Source organism: Brachyhypopomus gauderio, chromosome 3, assembly GCF_052324685.1.
Source record: "Brachyhypopomus gauderio isolate BG-103 chromosome 3, BGAUD_0.2, whole genome shotgun sequence".
NCBI classification, from domain to species: Eukaryota; Metazoa; Chordata; class Actinopteri; order Gymnotiformes; family Hypopomidae; genus Brachyhypopomus; species Brachyhypopomus gauderio.
The window spans coordinates 1,901,556-1,915,336 of NC_135213.1; the positions used below are offsets into that span (position 1 = coordinate 1,901,556).

At 39.3% G+C, this 13,781-nt stretch overlaps 1 protein-coding gene across 6 annotated transcripts; it reads left to right on the forward strand.

The window, feature by feature from the left end:
• The first annotated feature begins 1,746 nt into the window (after positions 1-1,746).
• On the forward strand, positions 1,747-11,289 carry LOC143509959 (uncharacterized). 6 transcript variants are annotated; one of them, XR_013129846.1, is made up of 6 exons: positions 1,747-2,128; positions 3,417-3,476; positions 8,799-8,844; positions 9,174-9,265; positions 9,453-10,769; positions 10,894-11,289. XR_013129846.1 is itself a non-coding variant. In XM_076998885.1 (3 exons), exon 3 carries the CDS (start codon positions 4,173-4,175, stop codon positions 5,628-5,630), a length of 1,458 nt encoding a protein of 485 aa, XP_076855000.1. In that variant the 5' UTR covers positions 1,747-2,128; positions 3,417-3,476; positions 4,171-4,172; the 3' UTR covers positions 5,631-7,423. The 6 variants fall into 6 exon arrangements, 1 of the variants encoding a protein (XP_076855000.1); XR_013129848.1 differs by having other exon boundaries at positions 9,453-10,471; XR_013129844.1 differs by having other exon boundaries at positions 9,453-11,289.
• The last annotated feature ends 2,492 nt before the right edge of the window (positions 11,290-13,781 follow it).

Consider the following 13,781-nt stretch of genomic DNA (forward strand, 5'->3'; position numbering starts at 1 on the left):
GGAATCGACTCAACCCCAACACTGTTAAAAAGCTTCTTTTAAAAAAATAAAAATGAGTAATTTATATTTGTTCCATCTGTTGCAGTTTCCTGTCTTTCAGTTCCATAAGCACTCTTGTACTCCCAGTTCCACAAGCATTTATTTGAAGTATTTATTTTACGTGTTCAACATCACATCACTCAAATAATATTTCCATGTAAAAACACACTTTTATATTCATTGGGACATGGCAAAAATGTTTTATTTTATACACAGACATTCCAGTTTTCTCTGACTCAGAATTAATTGATAGGGCAATCATGGCCTGGTGGTTAGGGAACTGGTCTTGTGACCGGAGGGTCGTGGGTTCAATTCCCAGACCTGAGGCCATGACTGAGGTGTCCTTGAGCAAGGCCCTTAACCCTCAATTGCTCACTTGTATAAAAATTAGATAAAAATGTAAGTTGCTCTGGATAAGAGCGTCTGCCAAATGCCATAAATGTAAATTGAGTCTGTCATATATACTTTTGCACAGCAGCGAGGCTTCGGGTAATGAACCTTTTGGTGAACCTTTGAGCTGGAAAGCCCCATTGGTTCATGAAGCCTCGTTTTGCCATCACTACTCTGAAACAATGAGGCAGAAACAGAACTACACTTCAACACTAGTAGACAAAAAGAGAAACACAAAGGAGGAAGGCAAACTTGTCTTTAGATTTCAAAGAGTAAAATAAAATCAAAGAGACAACAACCGCGCAAGTCTCTTTAACAAGTGCGTTCAAGTGAGCTTCTTATAAAGGCTAATGAACAGGTGTGGCTCATCTAGCCTGATTAGCCCATCGGCTCCCTCTGGTGGCCGATAGCAGTCTAGCCAACCCTTACATTGTCACTATCTTTCACTTGAGTTGTGCTACATCCCTGGTTCCAAAAAAACTGATGGAGCACAAGATGGTTTTCAATAGCACCAAGGTATACAGATCCATGAACCACAAGGGTTCTGGTTTCTGTATATTTTATGTTCGTGGCTTATTTCTTTTCTGGCATTCTGCTAAAGTAAAAAAGTCACACTCTACCTGTCCTCTCCAGAGTGCCAAAACCACTCTGTACTTGTGGTCTCTCCAAGTAGTCTGTAGACTGGTCAGTCTAGATACTAGCATCTCAATTATATTTGGAAATAACAGCTTCATCATTATCTGCAGTCCAGGGGTCTCATGTACAAACGGTGCGTACGCACAAAAACATTGCGTACACTATGTTTTACGCAAACGGTCAGATGTAGGAAATGTGATTTTCATCAATTAACGACACTTAGAGGTGATGCATAAAATACAACTATTAATACGCTTTTTTATCACATTATCTAATGGTTATTAATTTTCAAAACGCCCAATCTTAACGTCTTCACATTCTCTCATGTTTCGTCCTGGAATTACAAGAGGCTCATATTTGTTAACGTAATACAAGAGAACTGTTCAGTCAGACAGCTATTTGTTGTGAAACGAAGTAGTTACAATTTCAACATTTTAATGTACTTTAGCCTAAATTCCAGCACTTTTCAAACCTGAAACACAAAGCAACATCAAAATGCGTCAGGTAAATATTCATTCCCCTTTTTTCGAGGGGTGTTTCTTTATACTACCACATATCGTTTCGGACAACACTGCAAAGCCATATTTACGTTTGATGCCTGGTGTATATATACGGTCTCTGGTCAGGTAAAAATGTTCTTCCACCGGTTTTGCAAGGGTTTTTTATTCTCCACTGCCACCTATCGCCACCTATCGTTTCGGAGAACACTGCGGTGACGCTCGCGAAAGTATAAACGCCTACACCGTTTGCGCAGGGTCGCGCGAGGTGGGCGGAGTCACGCGCTACGGTCACTAGCGAAAGTATAAACCGCTAGATGAATCCACGTACGCAGCAGTCGGTGCGTGCGGGAGAGTTTAAAAGATTGAGTATTAATCTTTTTACACGAGTATTCCTCAAAATCAATACCAGCGTTGGTATCGATATTTGGATCTATCAGCACACCTACCATCACCATCGGACATTACAGACCACAGGTTTCCTTATTCTCAATATCAACATCGAGCGTTTAGTGGAGTTGCGCCTATTGTCTCCTGTTTGGAAGTGTTGGACTACTGGTTGACCTGTAAGTACTTAACTTAGTAATACGAAACACTAACACCTTTTAACCAAATCTTAACCAGACTATTTTGTTCGCTCCGTTACCTCACGGTTGAACCTCGTGTCTTGGCAAAGTTGGTCGAAAATTCAACGTGTTAAACTGTTTTTATAATGGATGTTCTAGCGCAAACTAACACAGCCAGATAACGTAGCTACTTATTTGATACTATACGAATATAATTCCTGTTTGATTATTTTGTTTAGTAGCTCAGTGGTTCCTGTTACAAAGATAAAAGCTTATATGCTAGTTATATTGTACGGTTTTATTACAGTAGCTTTAATGTACAATTTAATTGATTTTATGCTGTGATAGTGGATGTATTGTAATGTTACATACATTTGATTTAGTTTGGTTATTCATTGAAGTATTTTTACGTTTAGGTGAAGTCCTATAGATGGATATATACTGGTGTACTTTTCCTAAGCACAATAACATTTTTGTAGAAGCTTTGACGCCCCCTCAGGAACTCCATTTGAAAATGTTTACTGTGTATTGTCTCCCCACCTCCGCATTGAAATGTAATTTACGCCCTTGATTTCTATTTTCCCATTGTTAATCGGTTTCTCTTTTTGTAAATATCCATGGCACGATAGAAAATGATCTCTGAAGGAGTCTTGTAAATAGTCACCCTGCAAGATCCCTTGTCTTTTTCATATCAGAATTCTTACCATTTATCTATGTTTCAGAGCAAACAAAATAAATTGTGGGAACAACATTTTTGAAGCTTGCATGTTAATGTTGTCACCCTGAGTGCATGTAGTCTTGGTAAAAGTCGTAGTGATCTGTGAGATCGGCATTTGAGTTTTCAACCCATCTGTCATCTTCCCCAGTTGTTTATACATTGTTATTTATCAGTGACAGCCAATATGAGATCAAATATACATTTTACTAAAACATTATGTTGGTGTTTATAGGAAGCTAGGGTTAGGGGTCCGGACCGGGGGACAATATGCGGCCTGCCAGCACAGTATAAAATGCCCTTATACAAAAAAGCTATTTTATATTTCACCAGAAGATGGCAGTAGGTCTCGCCTATATTGTAGATCTCAAACACTTTTTACAGCTTTTACAGATGCGCTGTAAAAATGACATGGCATTTAATAAGAAATGGCATGGAGATCTATGTTGAGGAACAGTTCGAATAAAGTAGATGTGTCGATCAACATCACATGTGCATGTTTTACTTTGTATGCCATTTTTAATAAATGTGAAGTGTGGAAATGTAAAATTATTTTGTTCTATTCATTTTCAGTCCAACATAAATGTTGAAGAAGCTGTCTTAACAGTGAGACATTTGAGATCTTCTGAAGAGGTGAGTTATATTCTGCGACTGATACATTTGTCAGTATAATCCAGATAAATATGCAACAGTTTAAAGCACACACACAGCCTACAGGTAGCCTGTAGGCCCAATTGTACCTTTTGGATTTGGATACATAATGTAGCCTTGTTTGTTTTTGGGTCTTTGAAGAGGCTCCCGATCTTGCTACACACACAGGCTGAGTTATACATCCTTTTACACAGTATTAACACAGTATCTCCCAATCTCATTATACACACACCGGCTGGGTTATAGACCTTTCTGAACGGGACAGTAACTCTGCCATGGAGTTATAATGCTGCCAAAACATAGTAAACAAACAGGACATATCCCGCAAAAATACTATTTGCAAGCAAACATAACGTGATTTTCAATTGAAAAACGCAACTTACAAATTCAAAACGCTTTAGTTGCATACAAACACAACGTGATTTTCAAATGAAAACCATGACTTAAAAATACAAAATCCGATTTGTTGTAAATTCATATGTGACTTTCAAGCAAATACACAGCAACTTTCTAATACATCACACTACACGTACAAATACGTACGTACAAAAAATGTCCTTTGTGGATCATGTGACTTTTTGCATACTTTTAGCAGGAGTAATCGTGTGCACAGGTTCCTTGTCATGATTGTTTCATCTTCTTCTCACAATGAATTTGCAATGTCTTTTTCCTCTAGGAATGAATGCTGTCCACTTTCCTAAACACGTAAACTTTACCTACATAAACACATTTATCTATGAGGAGTATGTCAGTCTGCTGAAATCAGTAAACATGGAAAAAGAGAAAAGCTACCACTGCTCAGAATGTGGTAAGAGTTTTACTGAACAGAGTAATCTTCAATGGCACCAGCACATTCACACAGGAGAGAAGCCGTATCACTGCTCAGAGTGTGGTAAGAGTTTTACTCACCAGAGTAGTCTCAAAAAACACCAGCGCATTCACACAGGAGAGAAGCCATATCACTGCTTGGAGTGTGGGAAGAGTTTTACTGAACAGAGTCATCTTCAAGTGCACCAACGCATTCACACAGGAGAGAAGCCATATCACTGCTCAGAGTGTGGGAAGAGTTTTACTACACAGAGAAGTCTTCAAATGCACCAGCTCATTCACATAGGAGAGAAGCCATATCACTGCTCAGAGTGTGGGAAGAGTTTTACTACACAGAGAAGTCTTCAACTGCACCAGCGCATTCACACAGGAGAGAAGCCATATCACTGCTCAGAGTGTGGGAAGAGTTTTACTACACAGAGTAATCTTCAACAGCACCAGCGCATTCACACAGGAGAGAAGTCATATCACTGCTCAGAGTGTGGGAGGAGTTTTACTCAACAGAGTAATCTTCAACAGCACCAGCGCATTCACACAGGAGAGAAGCCATATCACTGCTTGGAGTGTGGTAAGAGTTTTACTCACCAGAGTAGTCTCAAAAAACACCAGCGCATTCACACAGGAGAGAAGCCGTATCACTGCTCAGAGTGTGGGAAGAGTTTTACTACACAGAGAAGTCTTCAAATGCACCAGCTCATTCACATAGGAGAGAAGCCATATCACTGCTCAGAGTGTGGGAAAAGTTTTACTACACAGAGAAGTCTTCAACTGCACCAGCACATTCACACAGGAGAGAAGCCATATCACTGCTCAGAGTGTGGGAAGAGTTTTACTACACAGAGTAATCTTCAACAGCACCAGCGCATTCACACAGGAGAGAAGTCATATCACTGCTCAGAGTGTGGGAGGAGTTTTACTCAACAGAGTAATCTTCAACAGCACCAGCGCATTCACACAGGAGAGAAGCCATATCACTGCTTGGAGTGTGGTAAGAGTTTTACTCACCAGAGTAGTCTCAAAAAACACCAGCGCATTCACACAGGAGAGAAGCCATATCACTGCTCAGAGTGTGGGAAGAGTTTTACTCAACAGAGTACTCTTCAACAGCACCAGCGCATTCACACAGGAGAGAAGCCATATCACTGCTCAGAGTGTGGGAAGAGTTTTACTACACAGAGAAGTCTTCAACTCCACCAGCGCATTCACACAGGAGAGAAGCAATATCACTGCTCAGAGTGTGGGAAGAGTTTTACTACAGAGACTCATCTTCAACTGCACCAGCGCATTCACACAGGAGTGAAGCCATAACACTGCTCCGTGTGGGGAAGTCAGATGCTTCTACCTATAGTTCTAGCTAACTGTTCATTTTCTGTATTGCACTAATACTGCACAGTATTAGTACAGAATAAAGCAGGCTGGACAGACTACATGGGATCTGCAGTAAACGGTAGTGGGAGACTCTGAGCACAGACGTTTGAACATTTCCTCATTAGCCATGAATGATTTTAGTTTACTTATGTTTTCACTCTCCATGGCCAGCAGGGTAACTGGAGTATTCACATGCATCGGTGTCCCTGCTTGGTTATGAATGATATCAGTTTGTTAGTGTAAATGTGGATCGGCACATAAGAGATAGTAGTTAATTGGTAATTGGAATATGACAAACGTTACAGGATAACAATACAGAGGCAGAGATTCTCACAAGTCTTTGATCTCAAGTCCAAGTCAAGTCCCAAATATTTGAATGACACTGCAGTCGCAAATCACTTTATAGTTGTAATGGTCTGTTATGTATGGAAAGAGATTTGTCTCAAAACTGCTTACAAATGTGTAAATAATAATCCACAAATTACACATATCACAAATACATTTCATTTTGTCTCACAACCTGAAATTTGTTAAACTTTTATAAATACATCATAATTTGTATGTGAAACTGAATATGTTTCATTTACCTTTACTTGCATATTTTTTAAAAGCATAAGTCTCAAAATTAAAATGTAGCTATAAAATGGTGCATCTGCATTTGTGGATCACATTGTTTTTTTGTTCATTTCCTCTCGCGCATTTTGGGGTTTGAGACTTTCCTTACACATTTCTGCATTTTGTCTCACAACCTGAAATTTGTTAAACTTTTATAAATACATCATAATTTGTATGTGAAACTGAATATGTTTCATTTACCTTTACTTGCATATTTTTTAAAAGCATAAGTCTCAAAATTTAAATGTAGCTATAAAATGGTGCATCTGCATTTGTGGATCACGTTGTTTTTTTGTTCATTTCCTCTCACGCATTTTGGGGTTTGAGACTTTCCTTACGCATTTCTGCACCCGATCCACACACAAATGCACCACTCCATTCACAAAGGTGGTCGACAGATTACACTGGTCACCCCCCCCCCTTCCCCCGGTCAACAACTTTGGGCTTTGGGCTACTTTAAGCTTCTGAGGGGCGGGTTTTACACAGATTTTGTGCAGGATATTTTTGTAGGACCTGGCAACCCTGCTCCTGCTACGTTCAATGTTGAGTGCGTTGTTAAAGGAGAGCAACAGAAGCGGCAGAAAGGGGGTGCGGAGAAGTTGCGCACGAAGAAATTGAAGAGTCTCAATGCAGATGCTACAAAATGTGTAAAAATCACAGACATGTTCGCTGCTGTAGCCTCCGCGTCCTCTGTAGGTGAAGACAGCAGCAGCAGACAGGGAGAGCAGCAGCCAGAGATGCAGGCTTGTGAAAGAGAAACGAGGGACAGACTGAGCGGGCAAGTGTAGTACGTAAGCAGGTAGTAACGTTAGGATAACGCAGGGACTTTATTACATGAGAATGATGAGCAATGGCGATTGATTAGTATCAGTATTAATTGGTATTTGCATACTTCCCAAAATCTGGCAGCCACACGCCCTTATTCTGATAAAATAGCAAATGGTCAAGACTGAGAAGTGTTGGATGAGCAGCAAGTGTCCATTTTAGGCTATCATAGCATTTTAGATATTTAGGTTAAAGGTGTGTTGAAAGGCTGTTATAGTAGTTTGTATTTGTAGCCTTTGCTGTGGTTCAACGTGTTTTAAAAACTCAAACAATTGAAATTACAGATTTTAAAACTTATAAATGATAAATAAATAAATTGCAAAAGATATACCCACACTGAATAAGAGTAAAACGGTGTCAAAAGACATTAGAAGAATTAGAATTGAGCTGTTATATCAGAGATATTCAGAAAATACATATTAGAGATGGTAATATGCTAAGATTAATTAACGCTAAGATTGAATCCAATGACTTTAACCAGTAATTTTTTTAATTATTTTTTTCTACGTCATACTTCACATACATAAATTACAAGTCAGTTGTGCTCCGCTAATTATGAGGGGCCGGTCTAAACCAAAAATGCCAGGGCCGATTTTTTTGTCCCAGTCCAGCCCTGACTACAACACATATCGTAAGCTGGTAACCAAGTAAAAGTTATATTCCAGTTAAATCAGTTCATTGATCACCATGTTTTTTTTGCCTGTTTCTGATGTATGATCAGCATATTTTACACCTTGACCTTGTAAGACTTGTTGTAATTTTGCCTCAAACCATCTATCAGACAAACTAACTGCTTTTTAGCAATAATAGAAAATGTTTTCTCTCTTTTTGTTAATTGTATTTCTGTTATTGTTGTGCTTTTGTTGTTGCTCCATTTCTAGCAGCTGTTAAAACAACACACCCTGGAGAGATTACATGACCGGGTGGTACATGCTTTACAACAAACAACACTTGATGTTGATTATCTGGAGTTTGTATGTAGGCAAGAAATACTTTTTCTTGATGCTGTGTCACAGAACGTTCAAGTAACCCATGATGTTAAACAAAAGCTAAGAGAGCTACACAACACAATTCAGAGTTATAGAGACAACCAAGACCTGCGTCCTGTGGTTCAAGTTGAAAAAAGAAACAAGACTGGACGGCCCCAGATAATAATACCTACTGAACACCTTGCTCATCTCCTTGAAATTGGGCTGCCTGTAACTACAATTGCAAGACTGTTAGTGTCTCATGCTACTCTGTTCAGAAGAATGGCTGAAAACAACCTTTCCATCAGAGGAATGTACAGTACTTACACAGATGCTGAACTAGATGAACATGTCACGGATCAAAGAAACAATGCCACATGCTGGATATAGATTAGTAAAGGGGACTCTGGAAGCACAGGGACACCGACTACAATGGGATCGTGTCAAAGCATCAATGCATCGTGTGGACAGTCTAGGGATTTTGTCGAGAATGACACAATTAGGATGCATCATCAGGCGAACATACTCCATGCCCTGCCCCAAATATCTAGTACACATACACAAACCATAAGCTCATCAGGTAAACGGTCATTATATGTATGAGACACTGCATAGTAGACATAGTATTTTATGTATGGATTTCTTGTTTCCAGTTACTGTGTGGCTACCATTTAATTGTCCGTCCGTCTGTCCCCAACAGGTATATTATAGTCATTTTTGCTGGTATTGATGGCTTTTCACGCAAGGTGAGCAAAACATTTGCCATCATCTCAATTTTATTTACATTTAATCAGCAATTCTGTTTTAAGTCAGTCACTATAAATCAATCTCTAAATCATGATTAAATTTACTTCCTCTTTTAATTTGGAAAAAACAACAAAATATTTGTTTATTGTTTGGGATTACTAATTTGTTATTGTATTGTACGTTAACTGCCTAGCAGGTCCTTATATTTAAGAATAGTTTGGGCTTTCTGCTTCTATTTTTAATGATAAAATTAAGAATAAACAGGAACTTGTCTGTGTACAGTGTATATTGTAATGACTTGTTGATTTGACTATATAAAACTTTGTAGATCATGTACTTGAGAACTGCAGACAACAACCGTTCAAACACCACACTCAAGTTCTTCAGCCAGGCTGTTGAAGAATTTGGGTATCCACTCAGGTAAGATAATAAATGCTTTTTTTAATATAGTTTGAGTTGGTACAGCAACACCTTCTAAGACAGAACAGTTTAGTTGTGAAATGATTTAAAGTGACTGTTGGTTAGTAGTTAACTCCTTGAACGGGTGGATTATGTTATCATAGAGTGTGAGCTGATCATAGTCATAGTTCCTTTATTTGTCTCCCAGAGAGAAGAATTTTTCCTTGGAATGAAGGCATACTGCGCTACAGCAAATGAACAGACAGACATACAAAATTTCATGACCAAAACCATATCATTACACTCAGTGCTTAATTTGTAAATCAAACGATGCCGGAACGCAAACAGCGGACAACATAAAATGTTACCGGATCGAGGCAGCCAGTTACCGGAACGCACGCTTCAAAATTAAAGAGTTCCCGGATCCTGTTCCGGCAGGATCCGGCTCAAAATAAGCCCTGATTACACTACATTAAAGATTTGAAGTGCAGTACATTTTATACTTCTACACAACCCCACAGCCCATTAAAGATTTAAAGTACATTACATTTTATACTTCTGCCCAACCCCACAAGCCCTATACAACCATAACCAGTCAGACGTCATTATTATTTAGGATTTTAATTGACATTGGTACAAAAGAATGTTTAAACCTATTGTACCTGCACAAAGGAACCCTGTATCTCCTGCCTGAATTCATGAGCTGGAACGCCTGATAGAGCGCATGTGTAATATCAGATACAATATTCCTAACCTGCCTAACTATAGACTGCTGCCACAGCTCCTGAGGGCCAAGAGGGGCAGGAATGCCCATTATTTTCCCTGCTGTCTTAACTAGGCTATTTAACTGTGTCTTCAATTTAACTGTTAAACTGCCAAACCAGCTAGTAATGCCATATCTTAAAATTGATTCAATAGCAGCTCTGTAGAATATTAACATAATGTTTTTACAGACACCAAATAATCTGAGTCTGCGCAAAAAATGAAGGCGCCCATGGATCCTAGAGCACAGCTTAGTCACCTGTGTCTTCCAACTCAGATCACAGTCTACATAAACTCCAAGATATTTATGAGCTCACTTGCTCAATGGTTTGACCATGAATAGACACAGGGTCAGAATCAAGCTGATCAAGGGGGAGAGAATGTTGCAGTGGCATCCCTAATGTTTACTGTGCGTGGCCCGGACAGCGGAAGTTTCATAGTGGGCAAAAGTGTGCACAACCAACGGTAAGCTAGACCATTCATAAATTGCCTCTAAAATAAAGCCTTTAACCCTGAGATTCTCAAAGCTTTGTAGCATCATTCACATTCTGCTTGGTTTAAAATAATCACATCATTCTAATTAAAGGAAAGATTTAATTTAATCTGACTAAAGGCCCTTTCACACAGATACATTTGTTTTTTTACTTTTACATAGTGGAACCTTTACACTGAGTATGACGTTTTTTTTTGCCTTGTGGGCACTATAAACAAGACTAAACTGTGGGAAGTTGGGCAGTTGCAAAGTCCTATTGCTAATCCAGAGGTAATTCAATAAATTGTCACTGAAAGTAAAATATCTAAGTAATATCAAACAGACCATTTTTTGTTCGACAAAAGAACCATGACAGTTACTGTACAAGAACTAATTGTTTTTCTTTCTTTTTCAGGTGATGAACATTCTGCAGGTAGACTGGGAGGACAGTGGCTATGTTAACAATTCAGATTCTGGTATAAATCTACCACAGCTGGATTGTCCTCTAACTCTTGAACAAATAAGAGCAACTCGGAGAATACATTGACTCTCTGCAACCCTCAGAGTCAAATGGCATGGACCTTTTCTTAAACACAGTCCAGTATGTGGAAAGTTTGCTTGAGGCAAGTTGGACAAGCCTTTTAGTCTTATTCCAAAACTTGAACACTTTTTTTTTTACTTTTTCCACCTCATATTAATTTTGTAATAACTGCATTAAAGCTAAAATAAATTTGTTGTCTGTAGAGAATATTTTACTCTTTCACTAGAATGTTAAACCACTAAAATCTTCTCTGATCAATAAAACATTTAACCTGAGATGTACAAACGTTTGTGTAAGAAGGGATATGTTAAAGTACTATTATCAGTCCTGTGACCATGTACAAGTGAGAATTCAGCTAGCAACATTGTCCTTTTCTTTATTAAAATAATTGAATGTTTCAATTGGCTTTAACATATAAAATGGAAAAGCAACAAAAATGCAGTGAGCTGCATGAAGAACAGGTGCTAGGTGATGTAGCTTGGGCTGCCCCAGAGGTGTAATGTCCTGCCATGACATTTCCCCTCAACATTAATTCTATTGACATCAAGTAGATAAGAACAAATGAATGGTTTAAGACAACTAACAGACCTTAACCACTACCAAAGGAACAGCAAAATGTGGTATTCTAATTAAACTAGTGTTTCAAGACTGCAAGTACAAAAATAACACGCAAAACAAAGTGTGGTGCAGATCCATTCACACTAGACCAAAGCCACTCTCCACAGACTTCAGGCATGCCAGCATGTCTTTCTTTAGAGCTGAGTAAGAGGTATAGTGGTTTGGCAGACGCAAGCGCTCGTAGCAGGTGGATGAGCTGGGTAAGTGATGCAGGCCTTTGGATTGCACTACTTCCAGTTTGAGGCTATGGCATGGCAGTTCCCAACCAGTCCAGAACTTCATGAGCTGCCGTAAATCATCTGAGGATGCTAGAGATGAAAAATAACACTTTAGTGCATCAGGAATAACATTTCCAATTTAGAATACTCGTGTTTTTTCCACAAATACCTTCTTCAACAAATGTTCTGAGAAACCCTGTAATAAGAGTCAACGTCTCTGTCTGCATGTCCTCACTGTCATTTTGCCTTGCCTGAGGCCACTGAATCCACTGTCGTACCATCTGGGTGAAAGTACCAGATGTGTATATGTTCAATATCTTACAACTGTGTTGATATAAGCACCACTGAAACATGTTTAAAGCCCAGGGGCCTCATGTACGAACGGTGCGCACGCACAAAAACATTGCGTACGCTATGTTTCACGCAAACGGTCAGATGTACGAAATGTGATTTGAACGTGAGAAAGTGCGTACACCCACGACACCTTCACCTCTGGCGTATGCATGTTTCTAATGTGTTTTCGTAAATTAGCGACACTTAGAGGTGATGTATTGAAATTACAACTATTAAGATATCCTTCATGCACACATTGTAGTAAGCCCTTACTGGGTAAAATAAAGTAAAATAATCAGAAAATTAAACAGTAAATTAATGAGACAATTTCACTGCCTAACTGAAATAATCATTCAACGTGTTTCCACTTAGCGTAGATTATATAAACATGCATGAAATGTTGCGCTGGAATTCTTGGGAGATGGCAGCATTGGCATTACTGGAAGATATTGCTAATGGCCGAATTCGCCAAGAGCGTGTTTTCAATCAATCAATCAATCAAATTTTATTTATATAGCGCTTTTTACAACAGTTGTTGTCACAAAGCAGCTTTACAAGTGCCGAGTCCTAGCCCCCAGTGAACAAGCCAAGGGCGACAGTGGCAAGGAAAAACTCCCTAGTTTTTTTGCATGAGGAAGAAACCTTGAGAGGAACCAAGACTCAGGGGGGGAACCCATCCTCCTCTGGCCGACACCGGTCACCATGACAACAACAACAATTTAGACAGAAAGAAGAGAAAGAAAAGGAAAAAATATGTAATAATGTCCATCATGGTGTTGGCATCCGGTTAGGCAGGAGGTGGCCGGTCCATGATGGATCGCTTGTCTCTCCTCATCTCATTATTCCTCAAGCAGGCGGGCAGCCATGTGGAGAAATGAAACAGGGAAAATTAGCGCTGTACAGGGACATATACAGGACAGGTGAAATTATAAACATTTCTGGAGTGTGGCAGCAACTCCGGCATTAAGTTAAATTATTACAGCCTAGCTAAAAAAGGCAGAACCAGAAGGTAACATAGGCTTGGGGGCATTCTGAGACAATGGCATCCGTCCACTGCACTGTCAACAAACTTGAGTGACCACGAGCAGTGACAGGATGACAGCACCAGTGCCCCAGTCTACCATAAAACCCTTCGCCTGTGAACCCCTGGATCTGTACATTTATCTAAGGGGGGATATTAATTATCAAACGCTAAACTAAATAAGTGGGTTTTCAACCTAGACTTAAAGATTGTGACTGTGTCAGAGTCCCGGACACATTTAGGAAGATTATTCCAAAGCTGGGGGGGCTTACAAGAAAAGGCTCTTCCCCCTGCTGTTACCTTGTTAATTTTTGGAACTAATAAAAGACCAGCACCCTGTGATCTTAGTGGACACGGGGGTTCATAATAGGAAATACGTTCCTGAAGGTATTCAGGAGCAATGCTAAGTTAATGCTAAGTTAATAAAAGAATTTTAAAGTCAATACGGAATTAAACTGGGAGCCAATGCAGGGCTGATAGGACTGGACTGATATGCTGAAATTTTCTAGTTCTGGTCAGAACCCTGGCTGCGGCATTTTGAACTATTTGAAGTTTATTTAAATTCCTATTTG